Consider the following 20,967-nt stretch of genomic DNA (forward strand, 5'->3'; position numbering starts at 1 on the left):
TATAATTGTTAATTGCTTCAGAATAGTGATTGGACTACTGCAATGTGCTTTACGTGAGGCTACCTTTGAAGGTGACCTGGAAACTACAACTAATCTAGAATGTGGCAGCTATACTGGTGACTGGGAGCAGCCACAGATACCACATAACACCGGTCTTGAAAGACCTAAATTGGCTTCCAGTACATTTCCGAGCACAATTCAAAGTGCTGTGCTGACCTTTAGAGCCCTAGGCCTAAATGGCCTGAAGGAGCGTCTCCACCCGCATCGTTCTACCCAGACACTGAGGTCCAGCGCCGAGGGCCTTCTGGCGGTTCCCTCCCTGTAAGAAGCGAAGTTACAGGGAACCAAGCAGAGGGCCTTCTCGGTAGTGGCACCTGCCCTGTGGAACACCCTCCCAGCAGATGTCAAGGCAATAAACAACTCTATGACATTTAGAAGACACCTGAAGGCTGTTTAGGGAAGTTTTTAATGATTGTTGTTTTAATGTATTTTTAATCTTTTGTTGGAAGCCGCCCAGAGTGGCTGGGGAAACCATTCTGTATAAATTATTATTATTATTATTATTATTATTATTATTAATAATAATATTAATAGAAACTCTTAATAAAATATTGTGGAATTCCTGTATTCCAGCTGCATGTGTGTGTGGCGGTCAAAAATGGTATTACAGAGGGGGGAAAGCATTCTGCATATGCTCCTGGGCACTCCCGTGTCTTTTCCCACTTGCCATCAACCCCACAACAGGCTTCCCGCGTCAGGCAGCCCCTCCGTCCCTCCCGCCTTACTCCCCAATCCCTCCCCCCCCCGTGAGGCAGTCGTCCATAGGCAGCTGCTGGGCCTTCTGGCCAATCCCCGCTCCGCGTGCACCGACGGCGCCGTCCCAGTGGCAGCAGAAGGAGCCGCCACATGCCCGGGCAGGGGCCGCCCAAGAAGTCTCCCGGCAGCAGCAGCAGCAGCAGTAGAAGTTGTGTCAGGAAGCCTGCGCGCTGGGGGTCGCTCTTCTCCTCAGGCGCCGCCCGCAGCCCGTCTCGTGGCGGTTCCCTCGCTGCCTATTTTAGTCAAAGCCTCGGCTTGCCTCTCTCAGCGGCTGCAGCGCTGCCAGGCGCGCGGCGGGACGGGGCTGAGGAAGGGACGGGGGCGCGTCGCCGGCGTTGGCGGGCAAACTTGGTGGCCAGGTAAGGGGACGAGAGAGGGGGAAAGGACGCGCGGAGGGATTTTCCAGACGAGAGAAGGAAACGCGAGGCGGCTTTCTCTGCGTGTGTGTCTTCGGGGGCGCTTCTCGGGAGAGGCGAGGAGCCTGGCGCGCTGCTTCTTCGGTCCCCTCGGCGGATGGGTCTCGCTTGCCAGCCCAGAGCTGTAATGTGGGAAAGGCTGCCGAGGCGCGAGGCTCCCGGGAAGCCCCACCCTCTGAACTTGGCTCGCCCGAGTTCGCGCGCTGCTCTGGGAGCGAGACCCCTGGGAGGGTTGGCTGTCGCCGCCTTGAGCGCCTCAGGCGTCGAGCTCCTGCGTCCGACCTGCAGGCGAGCGCACTTGGAGGACGCCGGCACAGCTGCCCGCTCGGCCTTTTGCCCCGGAGCGGGAAGAGGCACTGACCGGCCCCTTCCGTCTGCCGCGGGGAGATAAGAGAGCGAGGCAGCCCTGGAGCGAAGGGAAAGGAAGTGTAAGCGCGGAGGGACGGTTTTGCCCAGCTTGGGGCAGGGGATAGCACGCAGCAGGCGTTACTTTGTATGTCATGCTATTTAAGAATATTTTGAAGGGGGAACAATTAAGATTCATGGGTGCCACTTCTGAGTTGACCCGCCATCCTAAACGGTCCCAATCCCTATTTCTAAAATGAGGAGTGCTGGACCACAGGCCTTCCTTGAAATGATCATTTGTGCCCGCTCAACAAGGCTGAATTGGGGAGTTGGACTATCAGGGTTTCCCAAACTTGGGTCTCCAGCAGTTTTTGGACTACAACTCCCATGCTCCCTAGCTAGCAGCACCAGTGGATCAGGGATGGTGGGAACCGTGGGCCAAAAACTGCCGGAGACCCAAGTTTGGGAAACCCTGGACTAGATGATCTCGGAGATCCCTTCCAAGTCTAGAACTATGGTTCTGTCACACTAATCTGACAATTACAAATTAGTGCACACCAAAAATAGTCTTTTGGCATTCCCAAATCATAACACTAAAATTTCTGTGTACCTAGTCCAAGAGCCAAACTACAGCCTTTTCGCACACACTTTTATTCACTAAGACATTTTCCTGCCACAGTTAGAGAGGGCTTGTTGTGTTAATTTGCAGCAGGAACCACAGCCTTGGGGCACTTTTCAAAACTAACATAAGCTTCAGTGGACTAGATTCAACAAAAGTCTAGTGCAGTAATACATTTGTTAGTTTTTTAAAGTGCTACAAGACTTTTTGTGGATTTTATTCTTTTCTTGGTCTTCTTTGACAAAGCCAAGGAGGCTCACATTAAAACAAACAGATTGTGTTGTGTTTTTGTTGAGCCATGGCCTAGATAAGAGTCACTTGCAGCCATGGGCCTAGCCAGGATTTATGTTAGGCGGGTCAGAACTAAGCCATCTGCAGCATGATGGGTCAATTAGTTAAGTATTTTTATTTATTTATTTGATTTGGATGGCAGCTGTCCCCTGTCCCCCTCCTTGGCTACACCCATGCTTGCAGTCCAATCTTATGCCACTCTGAAGTACAGTACCATAAGTCCCACAGAGTCCAATAGGGACTTAGAAGGAAGGGCATGGTCTGAAGGCATATGACACGCAATCAGCTGTCTGCAGTGGAGTTCCTCAGTGTGAGATCACCTGGGAAACTCATGCACACACTTGCTTGAGCTTGATGGAAGAAAGTCAGAATATAAATGTAGCAAATAAATAATAAGAAGCATGCCCATGTTTTCGTTTTGTAGGTTGGAAGCCAACCATGAGGTAGAAATACTTACTTAGTTACTGCATTCATATCCAATCCTTTTCTCAGAGGAGCACAAGATAGAATACATGGTTCACCCCCTCCTTAATCCCCACAGCAACTCTTTGAGGTAAGTTAGTGACTAACCCAAGATCACCCAGTGAGCTTCATGGCTGAGTAGAGATCTGAACCCTAGTCTCCTGGTCTTCACCGCTACACAACAGTGGCTATAATTTGCCCCATTGATATAAGAAAGGACTTGGGATTTTCAATTCCTTTGGTTCAGTTGTGTACACGGTTTATTTACAGTGGGGATAGGGAATCTGTGACCATTCAGAATTTTGTTGCCTGCGAATCATTGGCCATGCTGGTTGGGGCTGATGGGAGTTAACCACAGATTCACCACTTCCTTCAGCAAGTGGGTACAAGTGGGTAACAAGAGACAGAATAGCATTAAATGTTGCAGGGACACTGGAAACACTTGCTCATTCTCCAGGGTATGCAGAGTCTGGTTGTGGTCTAGTGAGAGAAATGTACTCTTACATAAGACCAGAGGCATTCTTTGCATCATAAATGGGTGTTGGCAATGCAAAAGGTTCTTAAGTGTCAGTGAACATGGAAAGCCCTTAGGTAGGATGCTAGCACATAATAATAATAAATTAAATTTGTATACCAACCTGCATAGAGGGATAAAACAAGTATTTGTTTTTCTCCAAAATGTATGAACAGCTCTGAAGATATGTAACATTGTAAAACTTGGCAGGAAAATGATACATTTGATGCACCAGTGCTTTTTACTTGTTTATTTTTTCACTTGCCACAGTTTGCTTGCTCGTAGGTTAGAAAACAAAACAAAGCACACATTCAACAGGGGAGCCTTTATAATACTGAATTCAGATCCACTTGGTAATGCTGTAAAGATGTCTGTCACTAGAAAAACCTGGGGTGCCAGCATTCTTGCGATAATGTTGATGGGATGGCAGTTGACTTGCATATGGATTTCGGGAGAGGTGTATGATTTATTTGGTTTAATAGCAGAGGGGAAGCCAGCTCCTTGCAGAGGTTATCTGCAATGGCCAAAACAAAATCATAAAGTTTGGGTTATTACTTTATGATGTGACAGTTGTACATATAACATCTCCAGTCCAGCTGGATTCTTTTCAGAAAAAAAGGCTTTATGAATGGGTGTCACTATCACATCGAGCTGAGAGAGCACAGGGCAGGGCAAGTACTTGCTGTTTGGCTCTGCATTTCACTTGCTCCTTCTTGGGAAGCTGGAGCAGCCCAAAGATTTGAACTCATCACTGCACATTATTATCCATCCTACATTGTATCCTTTCAGTTGTAGGAAATAGGATATGCAAATAGCTACATTTCCTGTGGTACATATATGTGTGTTGCAAGCCACCCCTTAAGCCAAGATCTAAATCATGGGTAGGCAAACTAAGGGCCGGAACCGGCCCAATCACCTTCTAAATCCGGCCCACGGACGGTCCTGGAATCAGCATGTTTTTACATGGATAGAATGTGTCCTTTTATTTAAAATGCATCTCTGGGTTATTTGTGGGACATAGGAATTCATTCATTTTTTCTTCTTCAAAATATAGTCTGGCCCCCCACAAGGTCTGAGGGACAGTGGACTGGCCCCCTGCTGAACCCTGATCTAAGTTATAATACTTCTTAGAGCCATGTTGAGTTTCTGCACCAAATTTCACTAATCCTACACTCCAACACATTCTCTCTTATCCAGACACACTGGCAGTGCAATCCTATGCATGTTTATCCAGAAGTAAACCCCTCTGAGTGGGGCTTACTCTCAGATAATTGTTAAAACCTCAGAAGAAAAATCATGCAGTTCCTCTTGCTATCACATGTTCACCTTCTCTGCATGCCAAAGCACCATCAGTCCACAAAACCAACAACCTACTCTTTCTAGTCAGCAACAAAACTCACTGGAAGGTATTCAACATTATCTCTCCCAATGAGGAACCCAATTAAGTTAATAGACATGACTAACTTTTGTTCATTTCTTCACTTCAGTGGGTTTACTCTGAGTAGGACTTAGCTGCATTCAACCTTGAGCAGTCACTAATAGCCACCAAACACAAATGTCATTAAGTAAGCCCTTTAAACTAACAGCTGTACAGAAGACTTGAGGAAACATCATTTTGCATATCTAGAGGATGATCGTAAGAGTATCTGACACATTCTACCAAATGATTCTGAAGACGTCCTGATCAGTTTTCAAAAGTGGACTATTTCTGGGGTTCCTACCTCCTGTCTCACAGTATTTTTTAAAAACTACCAGCTTTTTCTGTGCATTTCACATGAATATTAAACCTATTAGTTATAACTAGCATGTATTTGACAGAACACAGAACCCTTTTCTGTTACAGTATTTAACTTCTACTTTCCCCTGTTTTGATTAAGGCTGCAGTACTATACAAACTTACCAAAGAGCAACTGTCATTGAACTCAATGTATCTTATATCTGAATAGGCATGTGTAGGATTGAACTGTAAAATATTGGGTAATAGCCAACAAACTCATACTCTACAAAGTAAACCCATCACCCACAAATTAGAATAAGAAAAGCTCCTCGTCTCTAGTTTAGAAACAGAAAAGCTTCCTGAACTTAATTTGTTGGTAAGCAAATTGCCTGGAGGAACATCATGTGGTTATGCAACATACCAGCAAAGTTATACTGTATTGAATTTACAGGGTTCAATCACAGTTCATTAGCTGACAAGCAGCTTTTAATCTTTTAATGTGTGCCTGCATGTTAAAAAAAACCTAAACATTACATTTGATACATAGACTAGTTCCTGGCAAGTTGGGGGTTGGTTTTCTTTAAAATGTAATTACCGTAAATATATCTTTGCACCCATACCATTTGAGCCAGTTAAATAAACATGATTACCTATTCCAAAAGGGATTAACTTTTATAAAGGGCTAGATAAAGGTGTAGAAAATACCTTGCCATAATAGAAATGGGGTTTTGTTTGTTTGTTTTTAAAAATAAACCTAGTTATCCAAGTTTCCAAGGAAAGTTCAAATCATGTAATAGGACAAAGTACAGAAACAAGAAGTGGTAGAAAAAAATATAAGATTGGGAATAGGAAACAGAGGTTGTGAATAGGAAGCAGGTCTGTATTCTGTTAATGCTATTTATTCTATGATAAATGAAATAATGTGTGTACAATTGAATTAGAAAACACATAATGGAAAAAGGTAATGTGTAAGTGCACTTTCTCATAATTCACTGCCATAATATGACTATATGAACCTAATGGTGGTATCCAATAGTGTCTGTCCACTGATGGAAGTAGTCCAACAACGGAAATGGTAACAGGAAGGCAATTTTCTGCAATTCCCTATTTCTCCCTGTAGCAAGCAAACAATTCATGGACAAACTGGATGTGTCTGCTATAATTCTAGAATTACACTATTAAAATAATTTGGAAAGGATTGCAATGCTAAAATAAAATGCAAATGTTTAAGGGTTTAGTCCTAAACTTGTATATACCTGGCCCATGAAAAAGATTGCTAGCATGTTGCTATTAATTAATTCATCCTGTAAGTTTAAGAAATGCTGATCCAATATACACAGAACATTTTTCATCTTACTGTTTAATATGAAAGTATATTATTGTGACCTTACTACAGATATACAGAAATGGGGTTTTGTTCTAGTAATGTTAATTTGTGCTTGATGTAGAGTACATATGCATGCAACTTGCACTGGTATTCAACATCTATTTAATCTTGTCAATTGCCCTGTGATCTTCAGATGAAGGGCAGTATATAGATTTAATTAATAAATAAGTAATTTGTGCTTGGTAGACTAGAGCAGCATCACAACTTATCAAATATCAGAATATCCGTGTTGAGTTTGAGCAGTACTTTTAATAAATCTCATGGAAATCAATTGTGGGGGGTTTTCTGGAGCAAGAACCTTGAGATCTGTTCTTCATCTGACTTCACTGTTTGATTTAATTAAAGGAAAATGGCACAAGAATTATATAACCATATTTTTATTTCATTTCAGAAGTCTTTTATTTTTTAAAAAAAACTGTGTCAGGCAGGCAATTAACACTAGGAAAACATCATAGTTGAAATGTTCCATTGAGGTCCAGAAAAGCTCTATATATGAAAAGGAACTTGTGTTAAAAGTTGCCATGCTTTCTGGATTTTGTGAGCTGTCCAGGCAGAAACATTTTTCTGTGTTTATAAAAATACTCCTGGTACAATTAATGTGTTGTTGCACCAGAAAATTGTAATAATTGGATAAAGATTCTAGGAAGAAATGGCTGAAACATTTATGTTATCTCTTGTTGGACAAAAGTGATTCTAATTCAGTACTGGAGGAGACAGCTGTACAGCTGTAAATTGTTAAACTCTACTGTTAGATGTAAACCATTTAAATTAGATTGCAGCAAATTACTGAATTGGGATTTGCTTGTACAAGTGATAGTGCAAGCAATTCAGCAGAACACTTCTCTGTGTTCCCCCCCCCCATTCTGTCTATTGATTAAAAAACTCTTCAAAGCATACAAGCCCCATCCAGAGAAGTAAATCTTTCTTCAATCCTTTTAAAACCATTGGAACTAAAGTCAGTTGGAACTAGCATGTCTTGTGAATTTCAACCTGGTCTGAGTGCAGCTCAATTTCTCTGGACGAGGTCAGTGCTGTTTGCCATCAGCAGTACGTTGATTTCTGTACTGTGCCACATTTGATTTCCCAGAGCATACTCTACTTATGCTGACAGGAGTTGTGTTTAGATTTTTTGTTCTGAATGAAGCAATAATAAATTCTTAGCTTGCAAATTCAACTCCCAGGAACTGGGCTCCCCTTTGTGTACATTATGTCAATTATGCAGTTGGCACATGCCTCAAAATAACATGTAGTCAACACAGACAAGACCACTAAATCAATATTTCTCACAAGCTCTGAATAATTTGGCATTCTCTCTCTATATTATGGGCTTCTGTTGATTAACTGCTAGATTATTTTGTACTCTGGGAAGCTGCTTAATGTGTCCTGTTTTAATGTGTCTGTTCATGGATTTCATGAGTAACTTGAGAATCTTGGGTATTTCCTCAAAATAATGCAAGAGCATTCAAGGTTTTGCTAATCAGAATATGCATTCCTGGGGATGAAAACATGTTTCATACAGCTGCTTCTCAGAAAAATGAATATAAATATATAAAAACAAAAAATACAGTACAGAGAAAAACTATGGTAAGGTAATTTATATGAAGCTCATCAGTGTTATGATCTGCAGTGATGCCCACTACTAGGGAGGAGTGATGCCCCCCCCCCCAAGGGAAGGTCAGTAGTTCCTGGTTGCCCGGGCAGGCAGGATGGCAAAGCTTGGCAAAGTCTGTCCCTTGGAGGAAGAAAGAAGGTGTGGTTCAAGACCACAAATAGTGCTCCTGTAGCTGAGGCAAAACATTGAACTTGTTCTGGAGCAGCTCGTTGAGTTTTATAGTAATACTAGGTAGTCATTAACTAGAGACCCCAGCTCTGTGTGCTGCACCCTGGTGAGTTAAATGGCTGGTGTATTCTGCAGACATAGGTTCCTTTGAGGTCCTGAGGTACCTGGCTGTAGGGGATCTCTCCTCAGGGCTCTCTTGATCCCCTGAGGAGTCTGTGGACTAGTTATCAGAGTCAGATGGCAGATGTGGCTCATCAGGATCCAAGGGCATGAAGTTGTGCCTGTGGATGCACATGGGAAAGCCCATGGTGTGAATCCATCTCCTTCTCAGAGCTGCAGTTACCAGAGGTCTCCACCTCTGAAGGGTCCTGGTCTGCAGCTATGACTCAGCCACTCGCTGTCTCTCAGTCTAACCAACATGACAGGATCATTGTGACATTAAAATGAAGGCGCAGAGTGAGAATAATTTGCACCGCCTTCAGCTCCTCGGAAGAAAGGGAGGATATAAACGTAATAAACAAAATAATGGATAAATCACATAGAAGGAAGCATCTAAGCAGGTGTAATGAATGGAAGCTAGACTCTACCTAATTTTGCTTCTGGCCCCTCACCATTGGAATGTGGCCCAGAAATGAATGTGATACTCAGGCTGAAAATTTTGCTTCATAATACCTGTTTGCTGGAAACCACAAGAGGGGAGAGTGTTATTGTGCTCAAGTCCTGTTTGAGGGCTACCATAGTGAGAACAAGATGCTGCACTTACATTCCTAAAAAAATGTTCCCTGCTCCTGGTCTAGTTTGGCCTTCAAAATGCGGCTAAGTTTTAACCATTCTAAACTTTTGTGTAATGTGCATTGGATTAAGAGCATCAGGCAACACTTGTGCAGTGTTTTTCCACTTTGAATTCTGCTAGTGGTTTAGGTTCCCACCTTAGCTATCATTCTTTGATTAGTTACTTGGCTGTTTTGTGATTGGACCTCTGAGATGAATACACTGAATCTGCAAAAACTGTAATAAGGAACCTGTAAAGTATGATGAAGGATACAATTAAAACAGACTGTTCTGGAGGCATTAACCATTTATAATGCTCTTAAAAGCTCCTCTAAGGTTTGGTCCAGTTGCTTAAAATACCTTGGTGGTCAAAAGGGCTATTTGCTGATGCTGTAAGGACAGGTTTAGGGCATCCCTCTTGAAATGCATGAAATAATGGTGGTGGGGGGGAATCTGATGTCATAAGATTCTATTTTCATTAAACTGAGGCTCCGTGATTTAGAGGCTGGGGCTCCCATCAGCCACAGCCAGCATGGTCAACATCTGGAGTATCTCAGGTTATCCACCCCTCTTCTAATGGCTAGGTACACTTCAGGTATCCTTTGTAATATATATTGACTGGTCCGAACAATTCTTGATCTCTTGAATTGTTGTATACTTCCTGTGGTGTTTCCCTTTCCATAATTATTTTGTGCATTGTCTTTTGAAGCAGTTTATATTTTACTCCACATTATCAAGATGCCTCCATGCCTTTATGCTTCTGCTCTACATCCAAACTACCGTATTTGCATCTCAAGCTGAAGCAGAACTGAAGTTGAGCTCTTTATTACACAGAGACTATGCTTGTGTGAACATAAGCCTAACAACAGCTTGTTCAGATCGTGCTATGAATGGTCTCTTGAGAAGCCCATAAAAGAATTAAAACATCACCTGAGAAATGTGATATTGATAATTTTCCATGCCCTGCTTGAGCTTCTGTTTGCATTCACCACAGCAATGGCACTTCTGAAGTGCTGAATCCTCTCAGCATTCAGAGAGCAAAGTGATTGATTGGCTGAGGAAAAATAAGCTCCATTGATTCCCCATGGAAGATAATGATTGGATGAGTGGTTTCTTTAACACAGAAAAGCACTGACATTTAAAACTGCTCTATTTTCGGGGGTTTTGATGGTAATTATTTCAAAGGCAAATTGTAATTTTTGCTTTCCTGCTGTGCCTGCAGCTTGATGTCATTTTGCACAGGTGAATTTTACTCTTAGAACTGAGTCAAAGCCAGTGGGGCTTTACACTTTCAACAGAACAAGAAGAAAAACCTCAGACATTCAGCAGCTGCTCCTGAAAACTATATTTTAAAAGTATGAGAAGACTGTTGAGGTTCATGTAAATTTACAACACTGTTTATATTAAAATTTAATTCATTTACTATTCCATCCTGATGTTCTTCCAAAGCAGGCAGAGTGGCTTAGATATTGTTTTCAACTACCATCCTGGCAGACAATAGGGCCAGAAACCTGCTGGACTTCAACAGCTGACTTGTTTTCATAGAACTATAGAATTGTAGAGTTGGAAGGGACCACAAGGGCCATCAGGTCCAACCCCCCCCCCTGGGTTTCACCCAATGTGCTTTGCATGCCTTCAGACTATTGGGGAGGGGCTCCCTTTGGAAAACTCCACTCACTTTTTTCACATGCCCTGTAGATTAGAACTGCCATTATTTATTGGGTTGGATCCAGTCTTTGCTTCTGCTGATAGGGCAGGGTGGGGCAGAGGGAAGGCAACTTTTGCAATTCTCCCCCTCCTTAAAAAACAAAAAAGGTCACTGGGGGCTGCAGGGGGAGGTGGATATCTGCAAAAGTCACATCTACTCTTATTTGCTTATTCACTTATTCACTTCCATGGGCAGAAAGAGCACCTTAGTCCAAGGAAGATAAAGTCTGGATTGAAGCCATTGTTCTTCTTTTTAATATTTACTTAACCACCTCATGCTGGGACAAATAAGAACAATTAAAGAATAGTATTGAAGGTTGTGTACAACACTGGGACCAAGTTATTTTTGTTACCATTAACTTAAGGATGACCTGTAAATGTTGCCCACTTTGGCAAATTTTAGCTTGCTTAAATACATACATACATACATACATACATACATACATACATACATACATACTGCTACTTACAGTATGTTGTCAGATAAGAGAGAACCAGAGTGGAGTAGTGTTAGAATGTCATGGAAGACCAGGGTTCAGATCCCCACCTATCCATGAAGCTCACTGGGTGACCCTGGGCCAGTCACTGCTTCCCAGCTTAACCTACCCCACAGGGTGATTGTAGGGATTAAATAACAAGAGGGAGAACCATATTTGCCACCTTCAGTCAGCTTCCTATACTTTGGATTCTTCTGTTACTTGGGAACAAGCCTCATTGAACTTGATGAACCTTGCTTCTCTGAATAATCATGCACAGGGTTCAACAGTGAAAATACTATATGAATGAATAATAATATTGTATTGAATACAGTGGTGCCTCGCAAGACGAAAATAATCCGTTCCGTGATTCTCTTCGTCTAGCGGTTTTTTCGTCTTGCGAAGCAAGGCCATTGACGGCTTAGCAGATTAGCGCTATTAGCGGTTTAGCGGCTTTTAGCGGCTTTTAGCGGCTTATCAGCTTAGCAGATAAGCTGATAAGCGGCTTAGCGGCTTAGAAAAAGGGGGGGGAGGGAAAAAAATCCGCAGGAACTTGCAAGACATTTTCATTTTGCGAAGCACCTCCAAAATGGAAAACCCTTTCGTCTAGCGGGTTTTTCGTCTTGCGAGGCATTCGTCTTGCGGGGCACCACTGTAAAGGCCTGTACTGAGCCTTGGAAATACATAGAGCTAAGCAAACTTTTTTGTGTGGCTATGTTTATACTTTCCCTTCCTCTTTATTCTTTCTCTTGGACAGATCAGTAACATCATGAACCAAGCACACGTGGAAGTCTCAGGACACAACTTGGAACAGTATGGATGTCTAAGAAGACTGTTTCCCTAGCTGAGTAACTTTGCATCTCTTTAAGCTATAAAATGCACGGACATTATGGTGACCAGCTAACGAAGGCAAAGTTGGAGAAATGATGGGCTGTTATTCTGTCAGAACCTTATTTTTTTAACGGAGTTTTTGAAATCGCAGAGACAGACGATGACAATCAATACTGATCAGTTGGATGTTCCAGCCATGGAAGACAACTCAAGTTTTTGGGACAGTTTGATATATGCACACCCAATCTGTGTCAACTGGAAGTCGGAAGCAGAAGGATCAATCTATCATTTGGCCAGCATCTTGTTCGTTGTTGGCTACATGGGTGGAAGTGGCATTTTTGGCCTGCTCTACGTCTTCTTTTTGCTTGGACTAGGTTTTCTCTGCTCGTCTGTCTGGTCATGGCTGGATGTCTGTGCAGCTGACATTTTCTCTTGGAATTTTATACTGTTTGTGATATGCTTTGTACAGTTCATTTATGTGGCCTACCAAGTCCGGAGTGTTGCCTTTGACAAAGAATTCCAGGAGCTTTACCTTGCTATGTTCCGGCCCCTGGGGATTTCAATGACAATTTTTAGAAAGATCATCCTGTGCTGTGATGAAGAAGTAGTTACACTGGAGAAGGAGCACTGTTATGCCATGCAAGGCAAAACACCAATTGATAAGCTCTCCTTGCTTCTGTCAGGAAGGTTTGTATCATTCTTACACCCTGCTTGTAAATTTAGAAACATAACAATAATCAAGAATGCTGTATTTTGTTTTTGTTTTGTTCCTGTTTAAACTGAATGCAGCAGGCTCAGCATTTCTGACACTTTAAACTTGAGTGCAAAAACATTTCTACTACCAAAGATGCCACAGCTTAAGGAGGAGAAGAAGGGTGTGTTTTAATTATCACTTGTAGTCTACAAATCCATGCAAGTGCCAAAAAACATTAACTCTGCAGCTTCTGGTAAGACTTCGCTTCCCTGGAAGAATAGCTTTCATAATTTTTCTTTCTTTTTTCTATAAAAAACACCTATATAAATAAAAAATGTAAAGAGAAATGGCTGCTTGGAAGTGTGAATTGAATTTTAGAAAATAGGATTACCAAGCAGTGTGTGTTTCTCTTTCCCCTCTTCATAGCAGATTCCCTTTTTACATTGCTCTGCCTCCCTCCCTGCCCTCAGCCATGCTTTCTGCTATGTAATGTAAAGTCTAAAAATTAACTTGGATATTTTTGAGCATTAAATTCAGTAACCTTGTTCACCACTGTGTCTTCTCTAAAACCATTCTGCTTTATGAGTGTGCGTTGTCACAAAAGAGACAAGGTAGTGGAGGAGAGCACTGCTGCCTATGTGACCAGTTTCATCTCTCTGAAGATCTGGGAATTGAGAGATCTTTTTTTAAAAAAAAAATCCTTAAATAGGTGTGTGAGTTGTGCCTAATGTGCCACCAATCTAGGGAAAGCTCCATCTGTCACATTGTAGATAGAAAATATGGCACATTTTCTGGTCCCTGTGTGTCAGCAGGGATCTGCTGCCTGTACGTGGTAGCCCTTCTGAAACTGGCAAATGCCAATCAAGGCCACCATTTTGTTTCCAGTAGTGGTCAGCCAAGTACCTTTGGAAATTCATAAGCAGTGCTTGAAGGCAAGTCCTCTCCTGTTTGCTCATAGGCATTCTGACTCTGAATACTGGTTTCATTTACATGTTGGCCAATAGCAATGAATTGACCTACCTTCCATAATGTTGAATAATCCTTTTAAAAAGGGTTTTCTAAGCAAGCATGGTGCCACCACATTTTGATGGTAACAACATCCATCAGTTAACACCCAATGCATGAAATATGTGTCTCAAAATCGGACCCCCTCCTTGCTGCCTCCATATATAGTCGGTATCCATGCTCAGATATATATTTGGATGTGCATTTGGTTCCTGATCCAGTAACTGATCTGTGAACACATCTCTTAGTTGGATCAGAGTGTGGAAACACATAATGGTCCACTTTTGTGCAGTTTTGGAAAACTTCACCAAAGGAAGGAGGATCTCAGTTATAAAAATATCAGTGCACAGATATAATTTTAGCAAAATGATAAAAAGGCTGGGTTAGTCCCGAAGACACATTTTTCCTCAATGCAGCTCCCTTATCCCTCTGGCACTGTAGCTTATGAGTCAGGCTTATCTTTTGGGATGGATGACTCTGAGAAGTGCCTATTCCTGTTTGTTTCTTGTACCTGGACTCTGTTTATACATTTTTGTGTTCTGAAAAACTCAGCGCAAAGGAGATTCAGGAACTCTTTAAGAAGACATGAATTGGAATTATTTTTTGTTCCTTGCATGTGCAAATGGTATTATTAATGTATTGTCACTTGCTGCTTATAACATTTGAAAGATGAACATTTTATGTATGAAATTTATTATCCAACTTCCCAACATAATTTGGCATAAAAATGGAAAACTTTGAACTGTGTGAGATAACGTTTAATATCTGCTCTCTTTGATATCCTGCAGTATGTCTAGTATGCACCCAAAATGAAAATGAAGCTCTTTTGATTGTTATGAAATCTGTGGAAACTAAATTTTATCCATACCCAGCTGTTGCTTTTTTAAAAGAACTAATCTAATTCCTTTTCTCTGTGCTAACAATATTAACACACTGCTCTGTTTTGTTAGGATCAGAGTGACAGTGGATGGGGAATTTCTGCATTATATTTTCCCCCTCCAGTTTCTGGATTCGCCTGAATGGGATTCACTAAGACCCACAGAAGAAGGCATTTTTCAGGTAGGGGGATCTTGCAGATATGATGGATAATCTAACATCCTCTCTTTCGCAGAATCCAAGATGCAGAGACTCCAGCAACTGTTCAGCCAAAATTAAAGCTTGCTTGGGGACAAAGGTCCTTACTAATGATGTAGAGCATTCAAACTGGAGTAAACATTTGAGGATGCTATGGATTTAGATCTTTTTTTTTTCCTTCTTCCATCCAGCAGCAGTGAAATCACAGGTGCTTACAGGCAGAGACATTCAACATGAGAATTTGTGTAAATACTCGTATCTGGGATAGCTTGCAATGCCAGCCAGTGAGGTTTCCCTGATATTGAGGCTCTCTCTGCACAGGTGCTACAAATTCAAAGAGCCAAGCATTCTGTTACTAACCTCTGCACACACATAATGCAGAAAATAGGGTTGCGGAATAAGTGATTGATTATATTTCATAGTGAGGCCTTTTAAAAAATGATGATGGAAGTAAAAAGATTTCCAGATCCAGAGAGAACATTTTGAAAGCTTTCCTCTTGCTCCTCATTCCACCTTATAAGCCCATTTCTTAAGCTGATATAAATGGAAACAGATCTATTGATTTGCCATTTGTGCAGAACACATGCTCCTCCTCCTGTCTGCACATGCACAGCATTCTTTAAACCAATGGTTTTCAACCAGTGTGCCGTGGCACCTTGCGGTGCCTTGGATGATGGTCAGGGGTGCTGCAGGCAACACTGTCCCTGTTTATTTCCCTCCCTCCTCTGATGCCCTCTTGCATCTCTGCCTCCCAGAGACTTGCACAGCTGTTTCTTGCAGCAGCCCTGGCTACAAGCTCCCCAGATGAATGGCGCCTCTGGGGCTGGCCAGGAGGTGCTTTCCAGGCCCCTGTGGGGCAGTGGGAGGAACACCTCTCTTTGGGGCAAGGGGGACAGGTCAGAGACCAGTGGTGGCAGCTCCCAAGGAAAGGGAGAGGAGGCTGAGCGAACACTCCACAAGGGAGGGGGATCATAAAAGGGTGAGAGGTGGCTAGCTCTGCAAGCAAGGGGTGACTTAATGGGATTCCTGAGCCCTACAGGGGTGCCACAGAAAGAATTTAGTTAGTGAAGGGAGCCGTGGACTCAAAAAGGTTGAAAACCTCTATTTTAAACTGTAATAATGGATCCTCCCTGGAGAATAAAAGGTTACAGAGTAGGGTGGAGAGTGTATGCCTTCAATTGGTGTCTCAAAAGATGTCCCCACTTGCTGCCCCCATATATAGTATCCACACTCAGATACATATTTGGATGTGCATTCAGTTCCAGATCCAATAACTGATCTGGGAACACATCTCTTTGTTGCATCAGAATGAGGAAACACATAATGGTCCACTTTCCTTCACCAAAGGAAGGAGGATCTCAGTTATAAAGACATCAGTGCACGGATATAATTTTAACTTTCTGTGTTCTCTCTCTCTCCCCTTCCCTCTTCGTCTCCCAATGTTTCTTTCAGGTAACCCTCACAGCAGAAACAGACTGTCGATATGTGGCCTGGAGGAGAAAAAAAATGTATTTACTCTTTGCTAAACACCGATTCATCTCACGGATATTTTCGATTCTAATTGGGAATGACATTGCCGATAAGCTCTATGCTCTGAATGACAGAGTGAACCTGGGGAAAGGATTCCGATGTGACATCCGCTTACCAAACTTCTATCATGTGTCCATTCCAGAGGCACCCAAAATGCAACCTGTAAACCAGATTCAGCACAGTTCAAGACAACATTAACTAATATTGTAAAATGTGACTGTGTTTCAGCATGATGCATTTTGCTTTCATTGCACCTGGAATGAACTGTGGCAGTTTCATAAAAAAACAAATGGAAGATTCTCATTAAGGCAACTTTAAAATAAAAGTGATTTTTTTTCCAGCGGAAAGGAAGAAAAAAAACTAGCTCAGCTCCTTTCACCGTGTCTAAGCTACCAGGATGCCCATCTTGACTGATGGTGCATTATGATTAGTTTCTGTTTACTCCTTCTGCTCATCTTATTATGTTGTGGGGGATGGGGGCGCAGATATAAATTATTATGGGATAAAGCTTTGTTGTAATTGTGGTGCCTTGGATATTGTGGTCTCAAAAATGACATTTGCACAGAGCTCTTCGTGTTTATTGAGGCCTCCTTGTCATCATGAATTATGCAAGCAGTTTTATCTTAGAGAACAGCAGCATGCAGACCATCTCGAAAAAGTAATCTTGACTCACTTGTTACTTGGTAATTACAATGCATAAATTTGGTCTCATTGTGCAGTGCCTTTCAGAAGATGACACATGAAACAGGAAACTGCACAGCCTGTAAAACCTGAAAGAAGGCTAACAATAATTTCTTTCTTGTATACATTCATGAAGTGATGACTTGAGATTTCTCTCAGGGTATTGCAGAGAGGCTATACATGAAAACAAAAGGCACTAATGTAATTACTTTGAGTACAGAGCATGTGCCAGTCACTTTAATTGCTGCAACTTATGTAGCAGGGAAAGAATATTCAGGTATTTTAATTGAAAGCAGAGCAGCAGGTACCCTAGCTGTGGAGAGAGAGCAGTTTTCTAAGAACGGTAGTAGTATGATAAATGCAACATTCCCCATGGTATATACATTCATTTCTGTTGACCCACTATTGCCTCTAGTCAAATAGGTTTTGCAGGTTTTTAAGCACTGCAAAAACCTGCTGAACCTGTGAACTGAAATAGCAACATCGCTCTGTGGGCAATTACTACCATGCTACTACAAGCTCTTAGAGAGAGAAAAATACCATCAGCTTCCATGTCTATAAAGAAGATACAAAAGCAAGCCATCAGATTATACAGTAGATTTGTGAATGTTCATATAAAACATGTGATGCAGGGAGACATGGTTTAAATTATAACTCCTCATCCCTGCAACAGCTTTGTTTGTTATTTCCATTTGACAGAAATATAAGATTGTGATTTTCCCCAAGGTTTGAATCCAGATCCAAGCACCGCTAATGTCATTATCATATGGTACATTATAAATACTGAATGTTACCATATCAAGGTTAACTACCCCAGTTCCATGGTTATGTCATCAGGTGTGGCCACTTTGGTTAAATGGTGATAGTAAGATGGCTTGAATGCCTGTTGTCCATAAGTAATGCTTTATACATCAGAGTGTTGAATGGAACAGCAAAACACTTTTCTGCTTGTATGCCAGAAGAGAGTCCTGTTCACCTATCTTTATGCAGGAAATCAGTGACCTAATATGGATAGTTATACCAATGTAGCAAGTGAGATTTCTGATGCAGCTGATGGTGGTGGTTTTAGTCCCTACTGATGGAAAACTTTGGTGGAGATGGTCATATTTTTCAAGGGACAGAAGATGCACTTAACTAAGCCCAAATGGAAAGGGATATGATGAGCTCTTTTGAGTGCACCTAGAAGATTTGGGAGTCTAGTGGAATGTTTTACTTTGAACAGCATGCCTTCTTCCCATGCAATTTACCGGTAATTGTTTATGAAAGGGTAAGTCCCAAGCAGTGGCGTAGCGTGGGTTGTCAGCACCCGGGGCAAGGCAAGTAATTTGCGCCCCCTAACCCGTGGATTTGCGCCCCTAACCCTAACCCTACCCCTAACCCCCAGATGTTGCGCCCGATGCGGCCGGCCCCCCTGCACCCCCCACGCTACGCCACTGGTCCCAAGCCCTCTTTGTCATGCCAAACTAGTTTGCTGCTTGTTCATTAGAACCTGGTTTACATTTATTTTTTTATAAAGATGCCAGATTTTATTTTTACCATTTTATATAAAAGATCAAGGAGGAAGACAACTCCACAATATTTTATACTATAAACTTTATAGTAATGAAAAGAGAAACAATCGCATAAACATTAAGTATGTGTGAAATGGCTTGATCTTATTAATGTTATGGGGCTGGATGATCTATTGCGTATGTTACTGCTCAGTTCATCCTGCAGTTACTTTTCTTTTAAGGAAGAAAAGGTGTAAAGGCTTTTCTACTTACATGTCTGATACACCAAAAAGAATGACTAGTTTTTAAGGAGCAATATTGAAGAGTCTACAATGAGAAATGCCATAATTTCTTTAACCCTGTCAGAAAGCCGGAGACTGTTTGATGAAGGTCTGCCCCTGTAAACATTTTGAGCCAAGGCTCTTTGGAAATGAAAAAAGTGCACCATCCTGGATCTGCCTGGCACCTGGCTCTTATATGCAATTTAAATTTAGTTCACTGATGATTATTGGTTGTATCCAGTGTTAATCCCACTGAGAGATTGGTTGTATCCAGTGTTATTCCCACTAAGAGTCTACCCATTGAAATTAGTGTACATGGCTGAATTAGGTTCATTAATTTCAATGCATCTACTATGACTATATCTTAGTAGGATACAACACTCTTTTTACATTCCAGCCTGTACCTTCAAGCCATATTTTTGAAAGCACTGCTGTGCCAGATCTGGATTGTCTTATTTTGTCCACACTCTTGCTTCTTGTTAGGAACTGAATTTTCTAGACTTACTAATTCTGATGGTGTTTCCTGCTTGGCAGGGGGTTGGACTCGATGGCCCTTGTGGTCTCTTCCAACTCTATGATTCTATGAAATCAAACCCAATATACTGGACTAGGAGTAATCCAAATGGAATCACTTCCAGTGGTATAATATACATGGTGAGATCCAGATTTGCACTCAGCACAGTCCCACTTGTGCCAGACGAAGGAGATAGAGGAGTTATTTTATGGGAGAGTTGGTGAAGGAAGTGTTGAGGATGGTGGGGTTTGGTAAGTATCTACCACTACCTCTGGTGGGAAACATCTGCCAGATCTCAGGGTCTTCTGTGACTGTCTTCAGATTCCATGACAGGTGGGACAATCTTTGGTTTGTAGTATTACGGATTTTGTTGCATTTTTTTGTTCATACTCAGGGGAAGTCAGAAATAGGCAAAGGTAATTTTATATATGTTATCAGCTTTAAATAAAATGTTCCAGTGTTTGACTTTTCTGTACTGAACTTGTTTGACCAAGGTTGTAAAAATACATATTTTACAGATGTTGGGATATAATGTTCAGTGAGAATACCTTATTTTGTTAACAGTCCAGAACAGTTTTACATCATGTACTTGATAGAATATGTGGTGGTGGAAAGTTTCAGAAGTAGTTTCACAGTAACTTTATATTTCAGACCTTTATATAGGCAGGTCTGTTCTGCACCTATGCTATTGCCCGCACAAAGTAAGTCAGATTGTTTAGAACATCACTTTGAAATTTTACGATAATAGCCATCTTGGTTGTGGTAGAGCATTTAAATCTGAAGACTAGCTATTGATTAAACTTGGTGTTTTCATTTGAACTTAGTGTGAGGACTTTGTTGACTGGGCAGTTGGGTGGTCAACAAAATAAATGTCTGGTTCAACGTATGCAGAAGCATCTTCCCTACATGAACTGTGTGGACAGGCGATTCTTCTGTAGCTCCTAATGCACAGGAACATAGGAAGCTGCCTTATTCCAAGTCAGACTATTGGTCCATCTAGTTCAGTATTGTCTACACAGACTGGCAGCAGCTCTCCAGGGTTTCAGGTACGTGACATTTCCAACCCTACTACCCTGAACTTTCAGGGATTGAAGCTGGGAACTTCTGCATATGTTTTGCCACCTCCCTGTGGCCCTTTCCAACATGCCGCAGCAGCTGGGTTTGTCAGTATTGGGTTTGTCAAGAGACATCAGTAAATTTATCCGCAACCACTTCCATGAGGAAGTAGAAGAGGATTCTCTCTTATACATTCACTATTATATATGATGTGAAATAATGTATTTTCATCTTTTGGTAGAAGACGAGATGAACAGCAAGATGCTCAGAAACATTAGAAGAAAAATGAGCAATTGCTATAAATATTTTAATAGCTATGAAGACATAATACTTTCAAATGGTTGTTCCTTGGCTTTGAATTAATGAGATACATTGATCCTTTCTCTAGATGTATTTTTGATGCATAGCATGAATAACAATTTATTGTACACTGCTTTCCTTGGTGTAGATTTACAATTTTAATAGTTTCATGCCTGCCATTGCCTTACAGACACTCCTGATTATTTAGAG

General features: G+C 41.7%; 1 protein-coding gene across 2 annotated transcripts; it reads left to right on the forward strand.

The window, feature by feature from the left end:
* Positions 1-873: 873 nt before the first annotated feature.
* Positions 874-20,220, forward strand: POPDC3 (popeye domain cAMP effector 3). Of its 2 annotated transcripts, none has more exons than XM_079971052.1 (4): positions 874-1,175; positions 12,059-12,819; positions 14,782-14,890; positions 16,358-20,220. In XM_079971052.1, exons 2-4 carry the CDS (start codon positions 12,293-12,295, stop codon positions 16,631-16,633), a joined length of 912 nt encoding a protein of 303 aa, XP_079827178.1. In that variant the 5' UTR covers positions 874-1,175; positions 12,059-12,292; the 3' UTR covers positions 16,634-20,220. The 2 variants fall into 2 exon arrangements, with proteins under 2 accessions (XP_079827178.1, XP_079827179.1); XM_079971053.1 differs by lacking the exon at positions 874-1,175 and adding an exon at positions 1,274-1,660.
* The last annotated feature ends 747 nt before the right edge of the window (positions 20,221-20,967 follow it).

The sequence above is a fragment of the Podarcis cretensis genome, assembly GCF_951804945.1.
Source record: "Podarcis cretensis genome assembly, chromosome: 3".
Classification (NCBI taxonomy): domain Eukaryota; kingdom Metazoa; phylum Chordata; class Lepidosauria; order Squamata; family Lacertidae; genus Podarcis; species Podarcis cretensis.